Here is a 27,884-nt window from a genome sequence, read left to right as displayed (position 1 = left end):
CAGTGTCACATCTTGACCGTACAGATTTCCTCACACATGACGCTTGAATGAGCTGTGATCTGGGGGGTTGGGGACATGCTCCAAGTAGATGTGCAGTGGCTGCAGAACAGAGGCCGAGAAGGATGACGGTTTATAAACATTTGGAATTTTATTTTAAAAAAAAAAACATCACAACCATGAACATTGTTTGTTACAGTTAGAGAGGCCCTCTTGGTTCTCCACAATGATACTGAGCATGCTCACAAGGGATTCCCATTGTTTAGTCTTAGTTAAACAACCATCTTTAAAAGAAGGAAAAAAAAACTCGGCACACTACCATTTAACTTGTTTTAATGTTTCTTCACAAATGGTGAAAAATACTAAAGTACAGACAGGAATAATCATAATGTTGTGGCCAACATTATAAATATGGAATTATAAATTTAAAACATTTTCTGGTTTAAAAAATAAATCTGGTAGTCAATGCAGCTCTGCGGGGTCTCTGCGTCTAGTAGGGCCGGTCTCTGCGTTCCTGACGGTGCTCACCTCTGCAGGGCAAAAAGGAAAAAGGGGCAATGTGTTAAAAATGGGGAGAGGAAAGGAAGCCCTTCCACAGCCCTGAGCTGAGCTGCTTGCCTCATTCCCACAGAACAGGTGAGACCTGCCGCCCAGTGGGCCCTGTGCTCCACAGCTGTTTCTACCACCACATACTTATCCATTTTTCCAGGTCCTCCACGCCCGCCTCTTCTTCCTCCCATCTGTTCCATCAAAGGTCCAGGGGGTCCCCCAGGGCCACCTCGTCTTCCTCCACCAAAGCCACCACGGTCCATGCCCCGGGTGCCACGGAAGCCACCTCTGTCTCCACCACGGCCACCTCTGAACATTCCACCAGGACCACCTCGATCCATGAGGCCACCTCTTCCTCCCCGCATGCCACCAGGGCCACCTCTGCCACGGTCACCGCCTAAGGTAAGGGAAAGTACAGGAGAGGACAGAGAGAATGGGTGAACGCAGAGGTCCCCTCAGGATCTGCTGGGGTCACAGTTTAGAACTGATGGAACTACAGGTGACCCTTGAACAACAGCAACAGGTTTGAGGTGCATGGGTCCACTTATACATCGATTTTTTCCCACTAATATAAACTACAGTACTTATCTGAGGTTGGTAGAATCTGAGGATGTGGAGGGAGGGCTGAAAGTGGATTTTTTTTTTTTTTGCTGTACACAGGCCTCTCACTGCTGTCGCCTCTCCCACTGCGGAGCACAGGCTCCGGACGCGCAGGCTCAGCGGCCAGGGCTCACGGGCCCAGCTACACGGGCCCAGCTACTCCGCGGCATGTGGCATCTTCCCGGACTGGGGCACGAACCGTGTCCCCGGCATCAGCAGGCGGACTCTCAACCACTGTACCACCAGGGGAGCCCCTAAGTGGATTTTTTTTGACTGCACAGAGGCCCAGCGCCCCAACCCCCGCATTGTTCAAGGGTCAACCGTGTAACTTAAAGAGCCCCAGTGTCCAGGGCTGAACTTGCTGAAATCACCAACCTGGTCTGGGCAACACAAGAGGTTAGTGCCAATTGAGGGTACCTACCCGGGGGTGGGAAAGGTGGTGGGAGGAAGCCTTCAGGCTTTGGGGCCTTACACTGGTTGCACTCTGTTCTCCACGCAAAGTTCTGGTTTCCACACCCCCTGCATAAAGTTACATCACAACAGTATCACTTAAGTGAACAAGTAAAGGCACCACCTGAGCAGAAACCACCATAATCACTGAGTCCACAGAAAACGGCTTTTGAGCCTCAGGCAGCAACACACATAGCACCAGAGTTTGATCCAGCAAAGTCAAACCATGTGGGCCTGAGTCCAGTGGACTCTGACCGTCTCCCTAAGGCTCCAAGCCAGTAAAGGACCGAGTACCACCACCGCCCCCAGCAGAGCCATCATGGTCATCATTACGCTCCTGCGGATGAAAGGAATCCAGCAGGCCTCCCCAGAATGGGAATGGGGCAAGATGTAGGGAGACTGCACTAGTAGGCTATCAGTGTGCCCCGAGAAGTACATACGGATTGGGGCACTGCCAGTCTCCAGCTCGGTGCTGGACGTTTCCTCCTCCAGATGGGTTCCCTCGGGAACCGCGGGGTCCTCTTGGTGGGAAGCCTCCTCTGTCTCCTCCACGGCCTCCCATGCGACCCATGGGTCCTCCAGGACCTCCTGGGCCTCCTGGACCTGCAATAAGCATAAACCACCTCTTTGCAGCACCAGATTTGCTACAGGCATACATCTCATGAAGGGAAACAGAAATAGAGATCACAGCTGTCGCTGCCCCATCACCTGGCCCATACTTTCCCACAGGCCCAAGGGCTAGTCACTGCAGTTAGCTCCACAACAACTTGAGGAGGGCAGATGAAGAGAACAGCCCAGGGCTAAACCCCAGGCAGTGTGGTTCCCAATAGTCATCGATCTAGATACCTTTTCAGTATTGCTAACGGGCTTGCCTTCACTCTAGAAACCAAGTTCCTCAAAGACAAGTGTACTAAAAAACTTCCAAAGCAACACAGAAAGAGCCCAGAGACAGCATCCAGTAAATACCTCCTCGGAGCGGCGGTGGCATCCCTCTACCCTCACGGGGGGGCATTCCTCCCCGCATGCTGTTCATTGGAGGCTTCTTCCGAGCAAGAGAAACTTTAAGTTTGCTCCCTTGAAAATCTTTCCCTGAAACAAGGTAACAGAACACCAATTACTCCCAACCTTCCAACTCTTAGTCCCCTTGAGGGACCAGGCAAGGTTAGATGACTCCTTTCACCAACCCCGCCCCCTATATCAAACCAACCATTCCTGCTTCATCAAGTGTGCCCACCCATGATGTTCCCTAAGATTTTTAGGCAAGGCCAGAAAAGCCTTTAAAAGAAACAAACAGAAAAACAAAAAAATAGGAGAGGCAGAACTTTCTGACACTTTTGTGCGAAGTGAAATTCCAGGATCAAATGTCAAAGCCACATATATATGTAAACGCAAATGTATACGGCTGAGGTGTCTGTGGGACTTTCTGCACCTCTGACATCCTTAGAGAAGAATTACAACTTTAGCATGAGTCTTTGAACAACAATGACTGAAAGTAAGGGATCTCTTAACCCATGGTCAGCGCCCGGGCCCTCACGTGGCTGAGGGGAGCACGTGACAAGCACTTCCCAGCAGCCATCCAGTGCTCCTCCAGGAGCAGACAGAGGGTCTTCTTGCTCCTCTGGCTCTTGAGGTCCTCCTTCCTGCCATGTCCTATAGCCACACAGAGGGAGAACCTATCTGTCCCCGGTCCCTAGAACCACTTTTAAGAGAACAACATTTAACAGCCAGAATTAATACATCAGAGCAAGACCCTTTCTTTACCCACAAGTTGACACAGGCAACACTTGCTACCAGACCTTCTGTGTGCCCCAGAGGAGGCAGAGCTAAGAAGGCTAGGAGTACACCCTTGTTGACCTAGGGTTCCTACCATCAAACCACTCGACAGCAGTTTTGGCAGTTGGCGGGTCTTCATAGGACACAGTAGCATCGCCTTTGGGCTTTCCTGTTTCCTTGTCCAAATAGATATGGATCATGGGTTGTCCAGTCCTCTTGTTTATCTAGGCGTAAAATAGCATAATGAAGCTGTGACCAGAATATAGTTTTCAGGGGAAAATCCATGTGAAATTCTTCTTTTTCTTTTCCATCCAAGTTCTCTACTGTCAAAAAGCAGTCAATTTTCCAGACACACATTCAGAAGGATGTTATAGTTTATCTGAGTGGTGGAATTATGGGTGACTTATTTCCTAAATAGCTACCACAAATCTGTACTTAGAAGACTTTCCCTTAGATGTGTTTTATCATAAAACCAAAATAGGTTTTATCATAAAACCAAAGTTCCAAATTGTGTAAATGAACTTTTCAGGTCCCATTCCTCCCCAGCCACCTTTTCCTTCCTGTGTCCCTGCACCTGCCCCAACACCCTGTAGGTCACACTAACAGGCACCCAGTGAGCAGCCACCTCTTAGGACTCAGGCAGGCTTTGATGCCATCATATAAGACACATCTCACATAAAGTAAAAATTACTATCATTAAGTACAACATACAGGGCTGTGAGTGCTCTAAAAGGATCTTGGTTATCTGAAGTTCAACACAGCCAGTTTTTCGAGACAGAACAGATGACTAGTTTTTCAGCTCAACACCAGATGCAAGTGGCTTGACTTCAAGAGCCACACTGCACAAGAATATGGCTTTATGTGTTTTTTGCATATGATCAAACTCTTATCTGCATTTATAGATAAATTACGATATATATGTTATATATATTATATATATATATATATATATATATATGCTGATACGTATGTTTTTATAAAGGACATACACATAAACACTGAAAGGAAATGTGGCGAAATAGTGGTATGAATGATGGGGTATGTCAGTTTAAAATCTGTAATTTTACAAAACTTTGACAGTAAACACTGCTTTCTTAACTACGCATAAACCCCACATACCCAAATAAACATATTCACAAGTAGAGAGAAATCTCCTTATATGATTTAAGATTTACCAAAATCGCTGGATAGAAAATGCCATTCAAAATATACCATTAACTAAAAAATAAATCTAAATCTAAAAAGATCTGCAAAACTTTTAAGGAGATTGGCTTTACCAAAGACCTAATAAATGGAGAAATACAATGTTAATGGGTCAAATTCTTATAGATTCAGTGACTTCCCCGCAGTGGTTAAGAATCCGCCTGCCAATGCAGGGGACATGGGTTCGGGATCCCTGCTCTGTGAAGATCCCACATGCCATGGAGCAACTAACCCTGTGTGCCACAACTACTGAGCCCTCACATGCAGCAACGAAGACCCGATGCAGCCAAAATAAATAAAATTCTTACAGGTTCAGTAAACATCCAATAGGTTTTTGTGGGTTTTTTGCCGCTCTGCACAGCATATGGGATCTCAGTTCCCTGACTAGGGATCAAACGAGTGCCCCCGGCAGTGGAAGTGTGGAGTCCTAACCACTGGACCGCCAGGGAATTCCTCCAATTGGGGTTTTTTAAGGAACTTCATAAACTGGTTCTAAAATGTATATATATATAAAATGTATAGAGCAAGGAGTAAACATTTCTGAAGAAAAAGAATAAAACAGAAGAATTTGCCTTACTAGGTATCAATATCGAGCATAGAGTAATTAGCAGTGCTACTAGCATAGGATCATGCAAATTAACCAAGTATACAAAACAGCCAAGAAACAGCTTCAGGTAGAGGTGTACTTTCTATGTGAAAGCATTATACACCACCAGGGAGAAGATGGCTCTTTCAAAAGATGTTGCGGAATAAAAGCTCTTGCAAATGGAAAAAAATAAAGACACAAACCAGTAAGGTAATGACCTCTAAGTTCAACCACAGTAAAATTAAGAACTTCTACTCATCAAAAAAAAAAAATGAATAAGTGGGCCACAGGGAATTCCCTGGCGGTCCAGTGCTTAGGACTCTGCTCTTTCACTGCTGAGGGCACAGGTTCAATCCCTGGTCGGGGAACTAGTATCCCGCAAGCTGTGTGGCACGGCCAAAAAAAAGAAAAAAGTGAGCCACAAACTGGGAGACCTGTATTTGCAACAAAGGACAAACAACCCAAGTTAAAAAAAAGGCAATTCCCAGTGAGGCTGTGGCAGGTGTGCAGTCAGAGTGCCAGTGGGAGTCTAAGCTGGTCAGCCAGACAGTTATTTTGAGGTTAAACACTGTACACATCTTAAGAACCAGCAGTTCTACACCTGGACATAATGGGGTCTCATTATCCGTGGATTCAAATTTGCAAATCTGCCTACTCATCAGTATTTTGCCTACCAAAATCAACACTTGGGGCACTTTTTGTGGTTACTTGCAGACGTGCACAGAGCGTGAAACACATGTTGCCAGATGCACATGTTCCCAGCTGAGATGGAACAAGATGATGCTCTCTCCCTCTCATTCTAACTCTCTCTAGAAGACCGGAGGACAGAGACTGGGAGGATGGGGCAGTGTTCTGTAAGAAGTTCTGGCTCTGGGACTAGATGGATGAATATGAATACCAACTTGGGCAAGTCACATTTCTGAATCTTTTTTTCTTTGTAAAATGAAGTGAGTAGATCTATCAGGATGAATTTTTTTAGAATTTATGATTATAATATATGTGAGATGTGTGTATTTGTACATACTTCCCCCGGGGACAGTGGCTCAGCATAATGATTTTAACTACCATGAATAACAAGAATCAAGTATATACACAATAGAGAAACTAGCACACCAGGAGACAGGTACAAGGACATTCACTGGAGCATGGCTTATAAACTAAAAAGTTAGAAACAGCCTGTTAAGAGAATTTATGAATAACTTGTGATGTATTTATGAATGAAATACAGATGCCCAGACTTGTGGAATTTTGACCTAGGGACCCCCCACCTTCTCAAAATCCCAGTTTCTCTTAGTTTTCCTCATCTAATTAATAACCCCACCACCATTACACCAGCTCAGACCAAACCATTCTAGCCACACTAGCTTCTTTGAGCTTACCAGGCAAGCTCCTGCCTCACTATTCCCTCCACTATTCTGAAATTATTTCCCTGCTCCTAGTGGCTCTGTTCCTCATTTTATCCCTGTTCTATCTTGCTGTATTTATTTTCCTCCCTAACAATCACGATCACTGAACATAGTACAACTATATTCCTTTTTACAATATGTTCCCCACTATACGTAAACTCCAAGGGTTCTTATCTGTTTGTTCCCAGTATACTGCCTTACAATAGTGTTTAATAAATACTCTTCAAAAATTATGTAAAACAAAATATTACTGAGGACACATCTATAAAGTAAAGAAAGGGAATGATAAATTTCAGGATGGGAGTTGAGAGAAGGGGTAAAACTGGGAAGACATATACCAGGTACTTCAAAGGTACTCATATAAAGCCGTACTTCCTATGCTGGGGATATGGATACTCACAATAAGTAATGTTCGTGTTAAGTATTCTTACAATTAACATGATAATTATAAAAATGACCCTGAGTTATCAAGTATGCTTAAATCATGTTTAGCATTTCTTTTCTATAAAAAATTTTTGTTTTTTGCTTTTTGTATTTTAAGGAGCAAATCACAATACGGACAGTCCAGAAGGAAGTGGTTGCAAGATCTGCCAGATCACATGGTCACGCTTTTACTTACCTTGACAACTCCACACTGCTTAAAGAAGTCTGCCAGATCATCTAGAGTCACACTGTCACTTAATCCTTGCACATAAATTGCACTGTTGTCACAGTCTTCATCTGGATCTACAGGTGGGCCTTCCAGAGAAAAGTAGACAAAGGGAGTTATTGTCATGTATCCATTAGGGCTTATTAACCAATGGTCACTACTGCCCACTGGTGCTAAGAGAACTACCAACCTTACTAATAAGAATGACATGGAACTCTTGGTTTATTTTTGATAAAGGAAGCCCCAAACTGCTCTTGACAGCAAGAGTAATCCCATTGATTTACCAGGCTGTTGAACCCCAACACGCACTTGCTTCTGTGCTATTCATTTATAAAGCACAATATAAAAATCAGGAATTTGGAGTTACCTAAATCAAGATCTGGTCCTTCGTCCATGGGTCCTGCCAACCAGGAAAGATCATATAAAATACTGTTAGTGCACGTCTTGCAAGCTACAAACCTTACAAACACACATAGCTATCTACTACACCACCATTTGATGGGGCTTCATTAAATTCAAAATGACCCGCACTGCTAAAATGGAGCAGTGCCCCTTTAACATCTGTGAAAGGTTTGCTAGGGTTTGCTTTTTCTTTGGTTTGCTTTTAAACCATTAACCAAATACACTCTCAATGCTTATGTGCCAAATTAGTGTTAAATTTAAGTCAAATTTTTTCCTCCAAATAAACCAAACTTTAAAACTGTATTCTCCCCCATATTACAGAAGCAGTTGCTCAATACTTCAAGTTACCCTTTGTTTTGTAACCATAGGTTAACCTTATTACCCCTAAGACAATGCCGGCAGTACCCATTAGTCTCTTTTGTATAGATCATTTTTAAACCGCTTATGAAACTAATATAAAATTATAGTTTTCTAAATACTGACTGTATTTTTTTTTAAACACTATCCATGGTAATACTCAAAAACTTACCACCAGGCTTATTGAAGCCACCTCGCTCTCCAGCGCTGCTGGGGGGATAAACGAAGAAATGAAGGCCTTTCCCTTTAAAAGCCAGTACCGCTCTGAGCCTTGTGGGGGCTCGTGGGGAAGAAGGGCACTGGCTAAACACATCTCCAAACAATGCATCTCTCTCATCTTGTCACTATGCCTTTCTTCAGGGCAGCTCGCTCAAATTTCCTTTATATACAACCTTGCTCGTCTGATTGTACACACCACTGTGGTTGGTTCCTTTCATTTCGGGGGGCTGGTATTAATAGTGCAATACTTGGCAAATTGGGGGAAAAATACATCCCAAACACCCACCCCGTCGTCAGCTGAAAAACAGGGAGAGCTTGGTGTGGAGAGAAGTAGCAAGCTGGGGTAACTGAATCTTTTCATGTTCATAAAGGTGCACCCTCAACCTCTCCCAGGGGAGAGCCAAGTGAGGCCCTGGGCTTCCTAACAAGTCACAGTATAATAAAGCAGGAGACACCAAAGTAAAGGCCTACAACACACACCAGAGGACGCATCCAGCCGATCTTCAGCATAAAGCCATACATTTCAGGGCACTAATGGGTTTAACAATAGCTGTGAAAGGAGAATTTACAACAAATACCAAGGCTCCACGGAATGGGGGTGCAACTTTATAGACATATCAGTTGAAAACAATGACAATGGCAGTATAAAATCACCGCCTTACGTATTTTAAAGGGAGAAGAAATATGAATTGGGCCTGTTTCTTTTTTAAAAAATTAAATAAAGGCAGCTCCTCAGTGGGAGGCCCTGAGCTTTTTCTAACCAGTATTGCACCTTTAATACCTGAATATACAATTTCAAGCTGTTGCATGCAGCTTTGTTTCCTTTTTAAAAGTACACACCATAAAATGTTCTCTCTCTTTAAACACAAAAGTTTACACTTTAATGTTACACAATTCTAGAGTATTATACCTCCTCTGGTTCATTACCAAACAACAAGTATGCAGTTACCAAAGTTACAGAAGGATTCCATTTATACAATGAATACATTTTGTTAAAAATATTCTATGTATATTTGTCCTCTCCATATGGACACCGTGTCTAGTCCCACTTTTCATTATGCTGCCGGCTGAGTACTGAGTACGGGTACTTTTTAAGTATTGAAGTGTATACAAGGCTCTCACTTTGTAACCTGTAGCATATAAATGCGACAAAGCATGTTAAAAAGTTTCCACGTTTAACAGCCAATGAAAATATCAAAATACTGAGGCAATGAAAAGGGCATGTTAACAACATTGAGTGCCTTACCTGCAGAAGACACTGAAAACCATCACCACACCACAATAAAAAAGAGGGGAGAGGGGAAAGCCCTTGTCCTGTCCCCAAAGGATCCAACCGACTGCTTCACAGTCTGTTGAAAAACCTATGAGGAAAGCCATGATGTTTTCTATGGCTTCAGGAGAGACTTCTCACCCAGAAAGAGGGAACCCCTCTACTAGCAAAGTCTAGCAAAATTAGTAGAATTATTACTTCTGGAGAATTAAAATGAATAAACTTGAAATTGGTTTTGCAATCAAAAAATACTAGGATTCTAGGTGATTGGAAACGTGATGATAGTGATTTCAAGTGTCTACATCTATTTAAAACATCCATAAAGAAGGTGAAACCTTTATAATGGAATGACATTCTTCAAATCAGAATATTAATTTTACTTTATACCAAATTATTCGTAAGTTTTTGCTCTTGTAAAATGACTTTCTTCCAATAAAGATTTCACTGAAGACGTTTTAAGTTATGCAGAATATGCAAAACAGTATTTTAAACCAGTATTGTTCAATAGTAAACAGATTGCTAATGTAAAAAATAAAGACCAACTTTTTAATCTTGAAGTACATTTCTAAAGAAATTCTGTTCAGTTTTTCCTTGAACCTACAGTGGCACCAAATCCAATTTATACCTACATTAACATTCTGCATAACTTTTTTACTATTTATATAGGGACAGAACACACACAGAACTAAGCCTTCTGGATTATGTTAACCAACATTATACCTCACCTTCATCAAAGTATAGACACCAGAAAGGGGAGAGGGTATGGGAGAAGGGAGGGGAAGGGTAGGCACAGGTAGCAGGGTTATGTTACTGATCTAAACAAAGTTTTCTAAACCAGATTGTGCCACCAATTAAAATGGTCAAACCGATTTAGACTTCTCAAAATCTCCAATGGGAAGAGTGATCCCATAATTATATACATTACTCTTCAAAAAGCTATTGGACTTCTTGTGTACCAGGTGCACCTCAGGCCATAGTTCAAGGGTTATGGAACCCAGATCTTCACCGTTATGTTCAACAGTTCCGAGTACAAACAGAAGTTGGGGACAAACATTGTGGAAGACAGCTGCATTCCTTTTTTGCAGTATATATACCAGGTATTTCAAGACAACCATTCAGAAGCAATTAGTTAAATACCTAGGGTTGTTTTAAGAGTTGTGTGTGTTCCATCCCAAGTCTATTACCCACAGAGGCTTTGGACCTCTGGAAACCATGAAGGGAACTGAAAGCTCTAATTTCAAAACCATTCTTTGTTCTCCCCATCCCAACCAAGTAGATTGGCACTGAAAAAAGCAAACTGCCTCTAGATATGCCACAGAGATGACATTTCCATGTTTTGGAAGATGGCTTGGGCTCATCAGATTATCCATGGAAATGCAGAAATAAATTTCTTATGTCTTTCAGTCCCTTCTTTCCATTGAAAATCCTATGGATGAAACAAAATTAGGTAAAAGGAGAAAAGGTTTGCTCTTACCCCATTCCACCGCGTCCTCCTCCCCGCCCACCTCTGCTCATGCCTCCACGATCAAATCCCCCTCTTCCCCTGCCCCGGTTATCAGGGCCACTCATGCTCCGGTTCTCTCCTGGTCCGGAAAATCCTCCAGACTCCTGCCCATAAACACCCATGCTACTGGGGTGGTCCTGTCGGAATGAACCTGAGGAAAGAGTCACATCTGTAAGCCGTGGACCAGCATTTACACCACTGCCTGTTGTACTTTCTCCTGGAATCATAGAATTCTCAATTGCAAGGCACAAACCAAGGTACCATCTTCTTTACACCTGATTAAGCACCCCTGATCTTTTTAAAGTTCAACAAGAACAACTGGCTCATTAAGGCTGAAGTAACCTCATATAGTTCATCTAGAATAAACCACTCCCAAACAAAAAAAGGACTCTGGTCAACAGTTTACAGGGTTCTGTATCCTAAGATGTCTTTAAAAAGTTGCTTCTTTAAACCACACTCAAGAAACAAAAATGGAGCCAGGTTTCTTGGGGGTTGCTAAGGGGTAGTCTCCATCAAGTAGCACTACTCATCTCATTGTCATAATGAGACATACTCAGGATGGAATTTAGTTAAAAGACAACAACAATCCAGGTAAGAGATTAAACTGTGAAGACGGTTTCTTGAGTTTTTGGTTGCTTTTCCACATAAAACTGTAAGCATTCTGTGAAACTTTTTTTGGTTTATGAATGTAAATAAAAACAAAACATAGCATTTTGTTAACTATCAAAATTGCAGTAGTCTTCAATAGCTACCTGCTCACTCTCTCTTAATAAGCTGGGGTGGGCAGGCCATAAGAAATGCTGGCTTCACTCACTGCATATAACCTCCCCAAAGAGAGCAGGGCTGGCAGTCTACAACATTTTCTCTGGTCAGTTACAAACTCTCTTTTCTTGTAAGGCATACTAATAACAATTAAATTGGAGAAAAGCCAGGATATTAGCCAGGATATAATACCTTCAAGATGCATCCTGGAGTTCAAAAGTACACAATAGTAAAGAGCATTTCCCCATTTCAGAAACTCCAAACATAACCATTCTTATTTGGTTTTCTCTCTTAGCAACTCACTCTGCTGCCCGTAGCTGCTGCTCTGTTGGCTATATTGACTTGGAGCCTGGCTGTAGGATCCAGTTTGGGGGGGGTAACTAGTGGGCGGCTGCTGCCCATAGCTGCTTTGTTGACCATAGCTACTCTGTTGTCCATAGCTGCTCGGCTGCCCATAGGTGTTCTGCTGGGAGTAACTGCTCTGATCATAACTAGTCGGCTGTGTAGAAGAATAGCTGAAAGTAAAAAAAAAAAAAAACAACAACAAAGAGCTTGTTAGGAAGGAGAGACTTGTTATTTTTTCTAGTCCCCTAAACATGAGACATAAATAGTACATGACATAGAAATCCTTAAAAATGCAGTTACTTTCTACATATTAACATACAATGAATTTAAAATAAGCAAATATTTTTGTATTCAGAATAAAACTCTGAATGGAAGGGAGGGGATATTATTAAAAACAACCCATTTATAAAATGTATAACCCTAGAGCCTCTCCTTTACCCCCAGCCTCATGAAAACAATAGTTATTCTCAACCAAATTCAAGGCAAATTGGGGAGTTTAGGTGCTTCCTGTATTAAGGGGAGAATATGCAGATGTGCTGCCAGGGAAGGTTGCCGCAGCAAAAAAGGCACTGAGAAAAATGAGGCAGTTAAGTGCGGTATTCAGTCCTAAGGCTGCCTCCAATAATTCCCTTGAGTGATGACAATTTTTCTGAAGCTAAAAGGCCACTTGGTGTGTGTTTGGCCACTTTTCTCTTGAGGATAAGTCTAAGTTTCAAACTGCTTTGGTATGTATACAGTTTCAAACTTTCAGACATGCCTGATCATCTACGAAATCCAGGCATTAATAAAGAAAAGATGGACAAGGAAACGTCACTATCAAGGCATTGTATGAAAGATGACTATTACATTGATATTCATCTTCACACATGTCAACTACAGGGCAGGGAAACTAAACAAAGATACATTCTTACACAGAAATAAAGCTTGAAAGAACTGGTATTAAACTCTGGATGAACCATAATGCAAAACCAAAAAGACAACACATTTTACAATTTTAATTCTAAGAACAACAATTTTAAGTATCACCACCTCCCTCACCACAGCTGTAAGGATTCAAAGGCCTCTCTTCACACCAAGTGCACCTATTCCACTAGCCAGATTAAGTGCTCTCAGCATGACAGCTGTGGGTGGGCCCTGTGGAAGAACTGCTAGAGCCCTGCCCACTGCTGCTCCAAGCTGAACAGAGACACTTACCAGTCAGCTGTATTGGCTCATAAACCTGCTCATGTCTGCTGTACTTTAATGTATAAACCAATGAAATGAGTACAAAAAGGGGAACTGTTAATTCTACCAAAACTAAGTTAACACTTTAGGACACAATTCAGACAATTCATTTGAAAACTTGCATCAAATTAAATGTGAGAACTTGCAGTTCTTCCTCTACTTTAAAGAAACCAAAACTGGACATTGTAGCTTCTGGTGTGGTTAATGTAAGACAAAATACAGAACCAGTAAACTCTTAGTCAAAAGGAAGGGCCTTGGCCTAACCATTAAAAGGCTGGTGCATGGACTTCCCTGGTGGCCCAGTGGTTAGGAGTCCGCCTGCCAATGCAGGGGGCACAGGTTTGATCCCTGGTCTGGGAAGATCCCACATGCCGTGGAGCAACTAAGTCCGTGCTCCACAACTACTGAGCCTGCGCTCTAGAGCCCACGAGCCACAACTACTGAAGCCTGCATGCCTTGAGCCTGTGCTCCGCAGCAATAGAAGCCACCTCAATGAGAAGTCCGCGCACCGCAGCTAAGAGTTGCCCTCATTTGCTGCAACCAGAGAAAGCCCGCACAAAGCGACGACCCAATGCGGCCAAAAATAAATAACTAAATAAATTTATTAAAAAAAAAAAGCCTGCTGCATAAATGGACCTTCAAATATAAAATGATTAAGGTGAACTTTCTTTTTTTCGAAAAAATAATGCCCTGCACTTTACCCAGCTCAAATGCATCGGAGAATGTGGCTTCTGTGGTTCTGTTTACCTGCTTTCATTGTTTCTCAACTGAATAAACTAAAAGAAAAAAATTCAAAGAAAAAACCTAGAGTGATAAAAACGTATTTAGAGAGAAGAGTTTTTGACTGTCAGGCACTGCTATCAGAACTTAGGACTGAGGTTTTAATGTACAATATGTGGTCAGGCTTATCACTGAGAGAGTCAGATAACATAGCCCACCTGAGGAAACAGAAGCAAGCTGGTCAGCCTGAAAAAAATCTGTTTTGTTATTCTACTAGCTCACTGGACGCAAGAACAAGAATGAGAAGACTGACCTGGTAGGAGGATAGGATGGTGGTGCTGTGACTGGCTGCATGGGGTAGCTCCCAGGTACCTGGGGATAACTGTAGTTACTCTGTCCATATCCTAGGCTGGGCTGGTTGTAACCCCCTGTGCTAGATTGAGGTTGACTAGTCTCAGCGGGTTTGTTACCATCCTGCGGTCTAAAAGGAGAAATAAAAAAGTGAGACTTCTTTTTTCTCAACCACAAAATTCTTGGGTAAGAACTCTACAATCTATGAGCAATAAGCAATGTTAGTATTGAGCTTGGAAATATATACAATTGCAAAGCGAACTACATCAAAACCCAATGTCGGTCCAACTGTTTCTGCTGGAAGACAACACTAAAGATGGGGGAGACTTAATCTCATCCACAGAAGAGACATCAACATGCTCCATTCATTCCATATCAGCAGCTACAAAAGGCAGTTACGGGCTTCCCTGGTGGCGCAGTGGTTGAGAGTCCGCCTGCCGATGCAGGGTGCACGGGTTCGTGCCCCGGTCCGGGAAGATCCCACATGCCGCGGAGCGGCTGGGCCCGTGAGCCATGGCCACTGAGCCTGCGTGTCCGGAGCCTGTGCTCCGCAATGGGAGAGGCCACAACAGTGAGAGGCCCGCGTACCGCAAAAAAAAAAAAAAAAAAAAAAAAAAAAAAGGCAGTTACAATACTTTGTGCTGCCCATTTAAGAGATGTGGGAGGGGACGTGGTTTGTTCGGCAAGAAAATGCCTTTTCTCAAAAAGGACCATTAAAGACAAACAAGAAACTTTAACAATAATGCAAATTCTGGGCCAGAGTAACATTTACAAAAGTCCATGGCATTTATAAGTTTGGACAATCTGTGGGTTTATGTCTCTTTTTATGTTTCTCATCTATTAAGAACACACCTGAAAAAAACATTTCCTAACTTGAACTGCCATAAATTAATCTAACCCTGCCTCAGTCTCCATAATGGAAATACCAGAGTAGGGCAGGGACACACATAGGGATGGAGACAGACAAACACACACACTCCTCTCACGCTCAGGTGAACTGGAAAATATCCTTGTTAAATGACGAAAACCAATCTTAATCCCAAGGAAAAAAAAAAGGTTTCTATTATCCCTTTACGTTAACAGTTTATAACAGGGTTGTAGCAAAGTGAGCACATGCTATTTTAAGCAAAGCCCAAGAATCAGCAGGCAGACCAGGGAGGATGTGGAAGCACTGGTTTCTCCAAAGAGCTGAAACGGGTCACAAGCCCCCTCTTTCTAGGGGAAAAGGGAGTAGCTATCACTGATCACAAGACAGCTGTTATAAAGTGTTAACGATCGAAAAATTGAAAGGAATCAAAAAGGATGATTTATTCAAAGACCAATTAGTATATACCCCTGCCCCCCAGCTATGGCTTGGATATACGGTTGCAATGGAGCATCAAATGGGACTTCAAACATCTGAGAACACTCTAGGTCAACTGAATTGGGACCCTACAGGAATCAGCTTAACACTAACCACTGCACAGGCTGTCTAGAAGAGGTAAATTACCAAGTAGCTCTGATTACTCACTGTGCATTTTAGAAGTAATCTCATGAGTGTTTGCCAGAGCTAATTTCTTACCTCTACAGCAGACAAAAAGTCTAGGTTACAAGTTGATCTCTTGTTTACTCCCTAAAAAGTCTTCTTTCAAACCAGAATTCAATGTTCCTTCAAGACTGTATGCAGAAGCCACCTAAGTGCATTGCCTAAAGCAAAGACCTGAAATCTTCTGTTAAGTAATAATTAATACTGTTTACTTGCTAATCAGTCACGGAGTATGAACTCTGCTCAAATATTCACCCTATAGCAGGACACCCAGTTAAGAATTTATACTTGCCTGGGATAGTTAGATTACCAACCCAATACATAATACAGAGAAAATCATGTCACCGACGTTTGACTTCTGGATATGGATATACCCTTTACTGACAACTGGATCGTGTGACTATTTCTTGAACCACATGATTCTACCCCCATCCCAACTGTGAACTAGTGTCCTTCCCAAAGAGAAAGGTGTTACCCATTTACAGGGTCAATAAAACCAAAGGTAAAAGCATCAAAGTACAATTCTATCAGTTGTTCTGTTGTGAGGAAACCACACTCAATTTTCTTCTGGGTTTAGCAAAGTAAATAACCAGCTTCCTCCTACCGAAAAGTCCACTCTTCTGAAACTAGACAACCCACTCAGTGACATTCCTCATTTTGGCCCCTGGATGGCACCATTTCTCTACTAAATGAAGAGTACTGTTTGTGGTGTGACTGTAGCGGGTGAAGAACAATTAATTAACACCTAAGTATGTGAATAAGCATTACAAAGGAACCAAGTCATACATTCTCTAAGTGAGGCTTGCTCTCTTTTCTGAAAGCCTGAGGATGCTGTGTTAGGAGTAGGTGAGGGGGCCTTACCTTGCAGGCGCGGTGGCTGCTGGCTGCTGCCCATAGGCTGGATAAGCAGGCTGAGTGCCGTATGCAGACTGAGCTGCATAGGAGGCCTGGGTGGTAGTGACTGTAGCAGTGGTGGTATCATAAGCACCAGTGCCGTACCCCTGGACAGGCTGACTGTATGCCTGGGGGGCAGTTGGAGTAGAATATCCTGGAATAAAGGAGAGCTACGTTAGATTTCTGGCTCCTCAGAGACCTGCCTAGACACTCATTAACAGGACAATCTGTAAACCACCTACTTTCAACCATCATGATATTTAGCTCCTTTAAATATTTCCCCTTCAGTAAAAATAGCAACAAACCAATATTTAAAGCCTAAGTTCTCTGAAAATACTCAGTTTTCAGCAAAGCACTGTCTCTTTTGCTCTAAACCACACCTAAAAGAAAGGAGAGAGAGTAGGCCACAGAAAGTGCTGGTATAGAAAAAAGGGCTCCCTTTGCCCCCACCTCGAAAGCATTCAATAGGGGACAAGTCTGCTTTCACTAATTCTATAATCCAACAGGAATAAAATGTCACAGAAAGGGAGGTAAAAGGCAAATGACACAACATCTTTAAGTAGCTATAGAATAATGATCCAGGTACAAGTTTTAGCATTAAAACCTATCATCTGGAACTATCTGCTTTCAACCCCAAGCATCATGGGCAGTTCATGTTTAAGGAAACTGGAAATTGCAGAGAACATGTGTTTAATTTTCAGTGAGATGTTAACAATTGATTAAACACTCTAAGAACTGCTAATTTTGTTTCGGGTAACAAACAACTAAGAAAATGCTTGTTACCGGCACTAAGATTTGAAATGGCACATTAGTAATAAAGACATACTACAAATTATATTTGCTTATGTACATGACCAACAAAGGCTTTCCCTATTTAACTTTTCTGATAAATTATTTTAAATTAAAGTTAACATTCCCAAAATAAACAATGAAAAGGTACATGTTTTTCACATAATAAAACCATTTGAGATTCTAAGCCGGTCATCAAATTACCCACCCCATTTCTTATTTACCCACCGCAAGCAAATGAGTCTTTTTCCTGCTCAGCAATACTGGAGATGGACTCTGCAGCCCCCTTGCTATTTCCCTAACCAAATGTTACAGACCTGCTGTCACAGGTGTGCAGAGACCAAGCTAGGCTCTTTCCCTAGTTCCCGCCTCTGCCAAACCAGGCAGGATCCATGCCTTTTTCTTTTTTTGCCATACTGCTCGGCTTGCAAGATCTTAGTTCCCTGACCAGGGACTGAACCCAGACCCTGGAGTCCTAACCACTGGACTGCCAGGGAATTCCTGGGATCCATGCCCTTTCATCTGGAACTTGGGCTTGGAATGTGACAACTCCCACCCCTGGACCTGCAGCTCCTAACTTGCGTCCCTTTTCTACAAGAAGTATTATAACCTTTCCTGGTGCTTGGCTTCCCTCCCTCCTACTCCTCCCTCACGGTCAACGAGCACAAGTAAGCCATGCAATAAAAAGCTGGGTCTAGCTGTCAGCATTTATGTCCATCAAAGAAAAACCCAAATCTCACTAAAGTAAAAATGTTTTAGTACTTAAACTTCAGTTAGAATAAAGTGTCCTCACTATACACACAAAAATAAATACAAATACCAACTTAGCCAAATACCAACAAATAGCCAAAAACAAATACCAACTTCTCTTTGTAAAATCTAAAGTGTCATCTTTTGTAGCACAGAGTATACTACTTTCTTCTCCATCCCAAACATTTTAGGGAAATTCTGAAATTAATTATACACATATTTCCTTCTCAAACAGGGAGCCCCAAGCACTGGAAGTTTTTCAAGTTGGCATATTATTCATCTGAACTGTTTATTTAACTTAAAAGTTCTTTGCAGAATCCTAATGTCAACCACATAAAGCACTCATTTATTTAACTGGAATCTAATTCCACCTACCCTATTACTCCTACACAGATTTTTTTTCCCCTACATGACAGGCCATCTATAAGATTTACAAGAAGAGGACTTCCCTGGTGGCGCAGTGGTTAAGAATCCGCCTGCCAATGCAGCGGACACGGGTTCGAGCCCTGGTCCAGGAAGATCCTACATGCTGCAGAGCAACGAAGCCGTGCACCACAACTATTGAGCCTGTGCTCTAGAGCCCGCGAGCCACAACTACTGAAGCCCGTGCTCCACAACAAAAGAAGCCACTGCAATGAGAAGCCCACGCACCGGAACGAAGAGTAGCCCCCGCCTGCGGCAACTAGAGAAAGCCCGCAGGCAGCAACAAAGACCCAATGCAGCCAAAAATAAATAAATACAGTTAAAAAAAAAAGATTTATAAGAAGAACAATTAAAAAACAACAACAAAAAAAAGTGACAAGGGCAGTAACTCGTGTCATAGAAGTATCCAGCAACAGAGCCTTGCAGTGCTAAAGATTACACAGACACTGGTTAATTAATCATCTTTTTCAAAAATTAATAATCTTTTAATTGTAGTACCCGCACAAGCAGCCAATCAAAATGAGCAAAAATTAACAGAGCAAAATGATTTAATGACAATAAAAAAGACCAATAGCAAAAAGACAACATATCTACTATGTGTTGATAAATTTAAGGAAAAGGGTAGTAAGAAACATCACACAAACCAACCAGAATTTTTGCTCAACTTCAACGGTAAAAACTAAAGTCTAAGATTTCTATTCCAATTAAGAGTTGAGATTTATATAGCTCCCTCTCATGAAGCTTAATTTTAAAATATTCTATAAGTGTCTTTTTATATATTTCTTTCAATAATTATCCAATGACTCTTTTAAAAATAAATTTATTTATTAGTTTTGGCCGTGCTGGGTCTTCGTTGCTGTGTGCGGGCTTTCTCTAGTTGCAGCGAGCAGGGGCTGCTCTTTGTTGTGGTGTGCGGACTTCTCATTGTGGTGGCTTCTCTTGTTGCAGAGCACGGGCTCTAGAGCGCGCGGGCTTTAGATGCAGCGCGTGGGCTCAGTAGTTGTGGCTCATGGGCTCTAGAGCGCAGGCTCAGTAGTTGCAGCGCATGGGCTTCATTGCTCCACGGCATGAGGGATCTTCCCGGACCAGGGCTCGAACCCATGTCCTCTGCATTGGCAGGCAGATTCTTAACCACTGCGCCACCAGGGAAGCCCTATCCAATGACTTTTATGTGTAAAGACAGTAAGAGGTAAGGAAAAAAGCATTAAGTGTTCCTGAACCTACTTACTACTGTCAGGGTCCTGCTTGGTTTGGTTCAGCCTCAATCTGCTCACTAGGTTTAATTTTAGTTCCTACACTCCAAGAGCTGATGGAAGAATTTGGGGAGATATGAAGGGTCTTCCATAAACTACAAAGTGAAAACATGGCTCCACAGAATCTAGAAGACTACTGTATTTCCTATAAATGACTTTATCATGTTCTTATAAAATGATCCAAAGGCTCCAAAGGCTAGATCTAAGCTGTATTACTTCAGATGATACTTATTTTTAAAATTAGTTAAGGTCAAAAAGATACAAAACATCTAGCTATAATAAATTAGTCATGGGGATGTAATGTGCAGCATGATGACTACAGTTAGCAATACTGTATTGTATATTTGAAAGTTGCTAAGACAGATGATCCTAAAAGTTCTCATCAAAAGGATGTGTGGTAATTCATGTTAACTAGACTTACTGTGGTGATTTCACAACATACACAAATATTGAATCATGTTGTACACCTGAAACTAATGTTATATGTCAATTACATCTCATTAAAAACATAATAGCTTGAAAATGTAAAGTTCATCTCACAATTTCAAAATTCTGTGCTAAAAATACAAACTGCAGAGTCTCAGTTCCAGCTCTTCCTACAGTTGCCAACACCCACAGAAAGTTTAAACATTTCCCATCCTATTCAATGATATGCATTAATGAGATAGATTAGGAAATACTTCCCATCAAATCCAGGACATTGTCACGAAGTGAGATAAATTACAGGTGGGTTTCTCCCTACTAATGACTCTGATAGACCATATATAACTTGGGATTAAAGATAGTTTGAAAAATCAAAGTTTTTACATCTTAAAGGTAGGGATCCTGAAATGTCACACAGCACCAAACATAAAAAAGTTATTGTAAAATTTTCACAGGCTCCATTTCAACCCCAGTATTAGGATACCATTTATTCTAATTCTTAAAATAATTTTTTTTTTTGCTCCCTGGAATGCTGTTACATATATATTTAAGACATACTATGGATTAAAATAATTCATTAACATTTAAACAGAAAATAAAATGTGTCTGGACCGGAAGCCAACCAACAGACAAACATAATACATGCAAGGTGGCAATCTGTTCCTCTGAATAAATCTAATCATGCAATCTATCCTTCAGGGAATAGGGGGAAATCAGTTGGGGAGTAGTCACCTGAAATACCTTTGAGAAGGTGAACAACTATTATTAAGGCTTGACACAAAATAATGTAAAATAAAAAAGCGAAACCTTTCCCAAAATCACATAAAGAAAAGGGACATGAATCTGCGAATGGCACCTGAAGCAGTTTTCCATTAGCACCTTATTGTGTGTGATGTTAGAAAGTTTGAGGGTTAAACAAATGAAAACACCTAAAGGGTTAACATTACAGGGTTAGACAAGATGGAAAGCAATTCCCATGCAAGAATGAGCAGGATAGTCAAACCTGTACTGGTCCCTTCTACTGTGGAAAGCACAAAACAAAAAGTAGAGGGCACACTATCAGATGAAGCAAACAGATGTGAAAATCAGTTTGATTTTTAAGCAGCTCAGTTTAAGAAGGCTCATTCTTTCCCAGTATTAGCATTAGCACAATCTCTTATATATTCTCTATTTTGTCGTGAGATTACTCAATACACTGTATAAAATAGCTAGCATGAAAAGTTCTTTTTTCCCTTGGAATTTATCCCACCCACATTCTATTAGAGATCCCTCAAGGAGAATATAATGAAAAGGAAAAAAACAAAACAAAAACCCCCAGCTCCTCCTAAGAATAAAGGATTCCCAAACGCCAAGGTATCAACCAGAATATACACCCAAGAGCACAAGTAACAAGCTTCTTAGCAAACACCCTAGCTAATGTAACCCCAAAGTCTCTCTAGAGTCTTACCAGTGGGAGGCTGTCCATAAGAAGTTGCATAGGCGGTCTGCCCATAGGTTGCAGTGGTCTGAGCCTGGGTATAGCTGACATCAGTGGGCTGTCCATAGGTTCCGTAACTTTGTTGCCCATATGCCTGTTCAAAGAAAATGGATTTAAGAACTTCATATATGAATCTTGCATTTTAGCAATAAAATGGACTGACTTCTAAGTTCCTAAATTGGAAAACCAAAGTCAAAAATATGCTTTCTAATAAAAAGGTTAAAAAAAAACCAGACAAGTGATCGCAGTATCATGAATGCTTGTTTCTCCTTATCTAATCCACTCATATTTTCATAAACTACAAAAAAGTTCCTGAGATAATCAGGCAAAACCACAGTTTAACGATACAGGAGATTAACAAGATGCCCTCAAATGATTAACAATGAGGGAACAGGTGTATAATTGCCAGCACTTAGTGTAGCAGTTTTAGCAAACGGAAACAAATGCTAGGAAGATAAAATGAACAACGAAAATGAAAATGGGACTAAAATCTGTCAGACAATCTTGAAAACTATATTTTCAGCTTGAGACAAAATTTTTAAAATTATCATACCACTTCAAAGAAAATGAACAAGAACGCTGCATGTCTTCTTAAGACAGCAAGACTGCTGTCTTCTGAACTGGACATCAGTAATACTTAAAACCTGGCAAGGAATGAACTGTTTTTTCAGGTATTAGCAAGATCACATTCTAGATGTGAATGACCAGTTATGTAAGATCAGCCAGAGACATCACATTCTGCCTGTCCTATAAGGTTTCCATGGCAGAGCTACTGTATCCATTTTATGCCACAGACCATTTCAGAACTTGAGATGATATTGAGAACACTAGGTGGCTAATTTCTAGTATCTGTTAGCCTAGACTTTAGAATAGACTCACGTACTAGAAAGAGCTCAAAAGCCCTTACAGTTAGGCACCCATAAGAGTTAACCCATCACTTAATGTGTGACCAGTGGTGAATGGTGTAATATCTATGCACTGCAATTTTTCATCTGCAAAATGTCATAATATCACCTTCCTCTGCAGAACTGCTGTATGATTAAGTTAAATAAATTTAAACACAAAATATGTAGAAGGAACAAGCATGGAGCAAAACACCTAACTTGAGAAACCATACTAGGGAGGAAAGGAGAGCTAGCAACTCCCAGTTTGAGGATGGTTTCATTACAATGGCACTCCCACTGTGAAAGTTTAAACGCCTGTGTATTTTATGATTACAAGCACATTATACTCTTCTACTACCTAATTTCTGAAAAAGATTTGTGCTAGCTATTGTTTCAATGGCTGATGGAAATATTTAACTTGGGGATGCAGCCACAAATAATTATCTTAAAGATTACCTGGGTGGTCTGTGCATATCCTTGAGTGGGCTGGGCGGTGTAAGCACTGTAGCTGTAAGAGAAATTAAATGCAAGAACTGAATATAGAAATCCAGATTCCATTACTAAATCCTCTACAATTAAAGGAGGCTCTGTACTCTTAAAAAACAACGAATCACACCCAAGGTACTGCTGTAAAAGTTCGACTTACCCCTGCTGGGCTGCAGCTTGGCTGTAGGTACTGTAATCTAGAGAAAACAAGGAGAGAAAATAGTGTGAAGCCAACGTTTACATGGAGAAAGGAAAAAAGGGGGGAAGGAATTCAGGTGGCAGGAAGATGAATTTTAAAAACTGTATTGAGGGACTTCCCTGGTGGCACAGTGGTTAAGAATCCGCCTGCCAATGCAGGGGACACGGGTTCGAGCCCTGGTCTGGGAAGATCCCACATGCCATGGAGCAACTAAGCCCGTGCGCCACAATTACTGAGGCCCGTGTGCCTAGAGCCTGTGCTCCACAACAAGAGAAGCCCCCGCTCACCATAACTAGAGAAAGCCCACACACAGCAATGAAGACCCAACACAGCCAAAAATAAATAAATAAAATAAATATATTAAAAAAAAAACACGGTATTGAGAGGACCTACAGGACAACACAGGTCCAAATGAGTACCTCTTATCTTTCAACACCAAACTAAAAAAATCTGAGCCAGTTAAACAGAAAATTTTAACAAAGTGCCAGCTAATGAGGTCAAGATCATCTGATTTGGCAAAGATACTTTGCATGTTCCCATGACTACAAACTTCCCTTAACCGTAGGCTGTCATTTCAAATATATGATCATCATCCTAAAACTAACAGGAGAACAAGATAAACTCAAGAGGATCGGAAGTTTTACCTTCATATAAAAAGGAGGCATGCAACAATATAACAATGTTTAACACCAGAATGGTTATACCAGTAGCTACATCTCCTCAAAAACTAGTTAAAAAAAAAAATCACTCCCTCACTTTAGCAAGTTAGACCAACCATAATTCCCTAGGAGGACTGTGAAATGAAATGGCAGAAAACAAGAGGACAATCATCTCAATCCAGTGTTTTAAAGGGTTTGCTGTCTATATGAGGGCTACATCTGTATAATAATTAAAAAACTAGACACATTGTAAGTACAAGTGAAGCAGTCAAGGCAGAATCATGATAACTGGCAGAGGAGAAAGCATTTAATCTTTGGGGGAATAACTTGGTTTTAGGTAACATCATCTTTTTAAACTCAAGTGATTTCAACTTAAAAAAACAAAACAACTTATCTTCCCCTCTCCTCTCTAAGTAAAGCTTCCTACAACTTTCCTTTTCATAAGAAATTTACAACACGCACAAAAAAGGACTAAAAATGAAAACAAAAAAACCCCTCTGGTCCACTGAGGCGTCTGCAAGTAGTGAAAACAGAGAACAAAATGGTTAAGAGGTTTTCATGGCACTACTGAATCAAACATATATTTTTAAAGAAGTTAAAGTAATTATTTTTAAAAAATCCTGCCCAATTCTTTTTTTTTCTGTCCAATTCTTTGCTCTCCACAAGAACTATGTATCTTATTCTATAAGGCAACACTGTCATTAAGGCAGACCAAAGGGTCCTTTCTTCTCCAATCAGAAAATAGTCCCTCACCTGAAAGCAACAGTTGACAGCTCTTTGTGGAGAGGTTTCTAACCCCACTCCATTCAAAGCCTGCTTCACAGTTCACCTGGCTTGCCCCCAGAGCATTTTGCTGAATCCATCTCTTTAACTTAGCTCATTTTTCATCTCTCTACACTTCACTTGACCACTTTCCTTCCTCTGTACACCCTTAACTCAGAACCCTGAATCATCAACATTATCAAATCAACGGCCAAAGGCTATGTATAATGAACAAATTGATTTGTTCAAGACAATCTTAGCTCTGTATGTGACATATAAAAAACTAAATGCAAATCACTTCTTCCATGTTGTAGTTACAGAATAAACATACCAATGAAGCATCAAAAATCAAATACTTCAAACTACCTTCTGCAGAGGCTTCTGTATGAGAAATGATTCTAAATAGCTGACATGTAAGCTCAGTGTCTGCAAGAGGACTGCTACACAAGAACAGTTATGTAAAACATCAAAGTGGCGAAGCTGACATGAACAAGGAATGATCTCAGATCCATGGGAAACCAGCTGATTTAGCCCCATATTGGTGGGCTACAGGAAGTGGCAAATGTGCTTCATGAGAACTTACGTTATCTACCTACAGCATACAAACATTATATGGCCTCAAAAATCTACAGTTACACATTTGTCAGATTTTTTAGCAGTTATTTTGTTTTGTTTTGTTTTTTTAACTACCAAATCTGCAGCTGAAGACTACACTAAAAATACAGGACAGGTTGAGGAGAGAAGGGGCTGTGACTGGGGTGGGGGTGGGGGACCTCCAGAGTGCTGACAATGTTCTATTTCTTGCTCTGAATGGTGGTCACTTGGGAGTTCGCGTTGTAATTCTTCGATAAAGTGGACATATACTCTAGGTACTTTTCTATGTATGCTACACATGAGGAGGAAAAACAACTAACATTACCGAAGGTGGTGGCTTTTAGATACTTTAAGGCAGTCACGATCAAGAAACTGCAGAGATTTAGAGCTTCAGACTAACATCATGAGTTCAAGTCACTATGGGACAACTTTGTGGGAGCCAAAATACTTTGCTGTAAGGTCAGAAGCTAAAGGCTGAAAAAGCTCTTAAAAGGTCTAGCCTAACCCCTTCATTTGGACTGAAAGGAAACCAAAGTCCAGATAAGTTAGTGACCCCCCCCCCCCAGCAAAGGGCCCCCAGCCAGGCCTACTACTGTGTATCTTCATAATCCATAATTGTGATTCTAATATAGTATGTGGTGGTTACCAGTAAAAAGAGCTTGAGCAAAGTAGAACGAAAAAGGGGCAAGTCCAGCCACACACAAATTTGAACACTCATATTTACTCCCCAAACGTTAACAGGGAAGGGAGAGTAGCACTCCTCCTTACAAAATCCTAACACTGCAGGGAAGAGGAAGGTGGAAAGGGCTTTGAGGAAACCATTTCCCACCAAGATGTGTGTAAGACTGTGGTTATTTCAGAGTTCTTTCTTCTAGGGGCACTCTGTACCCTGGCACTAACAGCCAGCATCTACCTGCTTGTTTACTGACTACATAGTTGCGGAGAGTTCTTAAACTGTCATTCCGTTGCTGGATTCTGGACCCTTTTCAAATTAAAACTCTGAAGGACCCAGAGCTTTTCCCATCTTCCATCTTCTCCAACTGCTTCTTAAGGCCTGGAGTCAGGCTGCCTAAGAACACCCCCGGAGGCAAAAATGCCCCACTCAACCAATAACCACAAGTTAGTGCAGGAACAGGCTGCAAACCGCAGGTCACGTTTAGGCTACTCTCTTACACACTCCGGGCGTCAAGGACCACCCCAGACATCATATTCCAGCTCCCACCCCGGGCTTTCAAAGTCCAGTCCGCGCCTCCTTCCGCTCTCTTCTATCAGTCCACGAAATAAACAAGCCTCTCGGCTTAACCTAAGCGAATAAACGTGCGAAACGATTACTTAAGTATAATTCAAACGCCGACTGGGGCCTTTTGTTTCCCCTAAGTCAAAGAGGCCAGAAATTTCTTTCGGTGGGGATTTCTGGCCACACGATCCGGGTTGGCCTTATACAAAAAATCTTCCTCGGCGTTTGCTGAAAAATGGCTCTGGGAATTGCCTTTTGGGGCGGTAAGGAGAATTAATAACGGTAAAAACCGAATCCCGAAGAGGCAGCCGATTGGGGGGCTGTAAAGGAGCGGGGGGGCACTCCGTCTAAACCCCAGTTCGGGCAGAAGTTCGGCTTGGGGGTTGGATCCCGCCTTAGACGCAGCTCTGCGGCCCCGGATGCCCCAGCCGACCCGGCTTTAAGAATGACGGGGCTCCCGCTCATAGGTCGGCGCCCCTCGGCTCACAAATCCGCGAAACCTTTTTTGTTTATTTGCTTTTTTCCCTCATCTTCTCGGTGAGGCAGAGGAAGCGCTCGGGCTTGGGCTGCCGCCCTGGAAATGGGGTTGGGGTGGGGAGAGTCAGAGGGTCAGCGGGCCTGCGGCTTCTCGAGCCGCCGCCGGCCCCCCCCCCACCTCCGGTTTCGGGGTGCCGGGCCCGAAGCCTAGCCGAACCCTCCCCCCACCCCCACGCGGGGGCCCAGAGGCCACAGGCCCCGCCCACGTGGCGGGCTGCCCAGGGCGCGGGGCCCGACGGCCATCACACAATGGAGACCAAAGCAGGCCCCGCGCGTACCCGCCGCCTCGAGCCCCCCGCGCGCGGGGGGCGCCGGAAGGTTCCAGAACCGGCCTGCCCAGTTGGGGGAGGGGAGGGAGCGGAGGGAGACGCCGGCCGTCGAGCTTCTCGAGCCGCGACGGGTACCTCACGCCCTTCTTGGCAGGTCCACTCAGTCATCCCGGCCACCCCGAGAAACAAGCGGCCCCCAATTTGGGCATCCCGGCCGTCGCCGGAGCGACCGCAGTTCCACCACACTCACCCGTGGACGCCATTTTCTCTCTCCTTCCTTCTCGTTCTCTCAACGTCCGTCTCCCTCTCGCTTTCCCTCTAGGCGCCGCACTGCGCAGGCGCGAAACCCGCAACCT

The 27,884-nt window shown here is 42.3% G+C and overlaps 1 protein-coding gene across 2 annotated transcripts; it reads right to left on the bottom strand.

Annotated features, from left to right (window-relative positions):
* Nucleotides 1–129: 129 nt before the first annotated feature.
* On the bottom strand, nt 130–27,806 carry EWSR1 (EWS RNA binding protein 1). 2 transcript variants are annotated; one of them, XM_060028292.1, is made up of 18 exons: nt 27,779–27,806; nt 23,432–23,468; nt 23,242–23,293; nt 21,872–21,995; nt 21,428–21,445; nt 16,754–16,940; nt 14,330–14,497; nt 12,031–12,242; nt 10,936–11,116; nt 8,145–8,182; nt 7,581–7,613; nt 7,184–7,302; nt 3,464–3,593; nt 2,563–2,685; nt 2,037–2,199; nt 1,568–1,665; nt 691–943; nt 130–527 (listed from the first exon to the last, which is right to left on the bottom strand). In XM_060028292.1, exons 1-18 carry the CDS (start codon nt 27,789–27,791, stop codon nt 488–490), a joined length of 1,989 nt encoding a protein of 662 aa, XP_059884275.1. In that variant the 5' UTR covers nt 27,792–27,806; the 3' UTR covers nt 130–487. The 2 variants fall into 2 exon arrangements, with proteins under 2 accessions (XP_059884275.1, XP_059884276.1); XM_060028293.1 differs by lacking the exon at nt 21,428–21,445.
* Between the last annotated feature and the right edge of the window lie 78 nt (nt 27,807–27,884).

Source organism: Delphinus delphis, chromosome 13, assembly GCF_949987515.2.
Source record: "Delphinus delphis chromosome 13, mDelDel1.2, whole genome shotgun sequence".
Lineage (NCBI taxonomy): Eukaryota > Metazoa > Chordata > Mammalia > Artiodactyla > Delphinidae > Delphinus > Delphinus delphis.
Note: the sequence above shows the minus strand (reverse complement) of the source record. Positions and strands in the feature narration are given on the sequence as shown.

Excerpts from the sequence above, each read along its gene's own strand:
- EWSR1 (XM_060028292.1), bottom strand. Across the intron at positions 7,614-8,144 it reads TGGCTTCAATAAGCCTGGTG|GACCCATGGACGAAGGACCA; the intron begins GTAAGTTTTTGA and ends CCTGGTTGGCAG. Across the intron at positions 2,686-3,463 it reads TGCTGTCGAGTGGTTTGATG|GGAAAGATTTTCAAGGGAGC; the intron begins GTAGGAACCCTA and ends ACCTTGTTTCAG.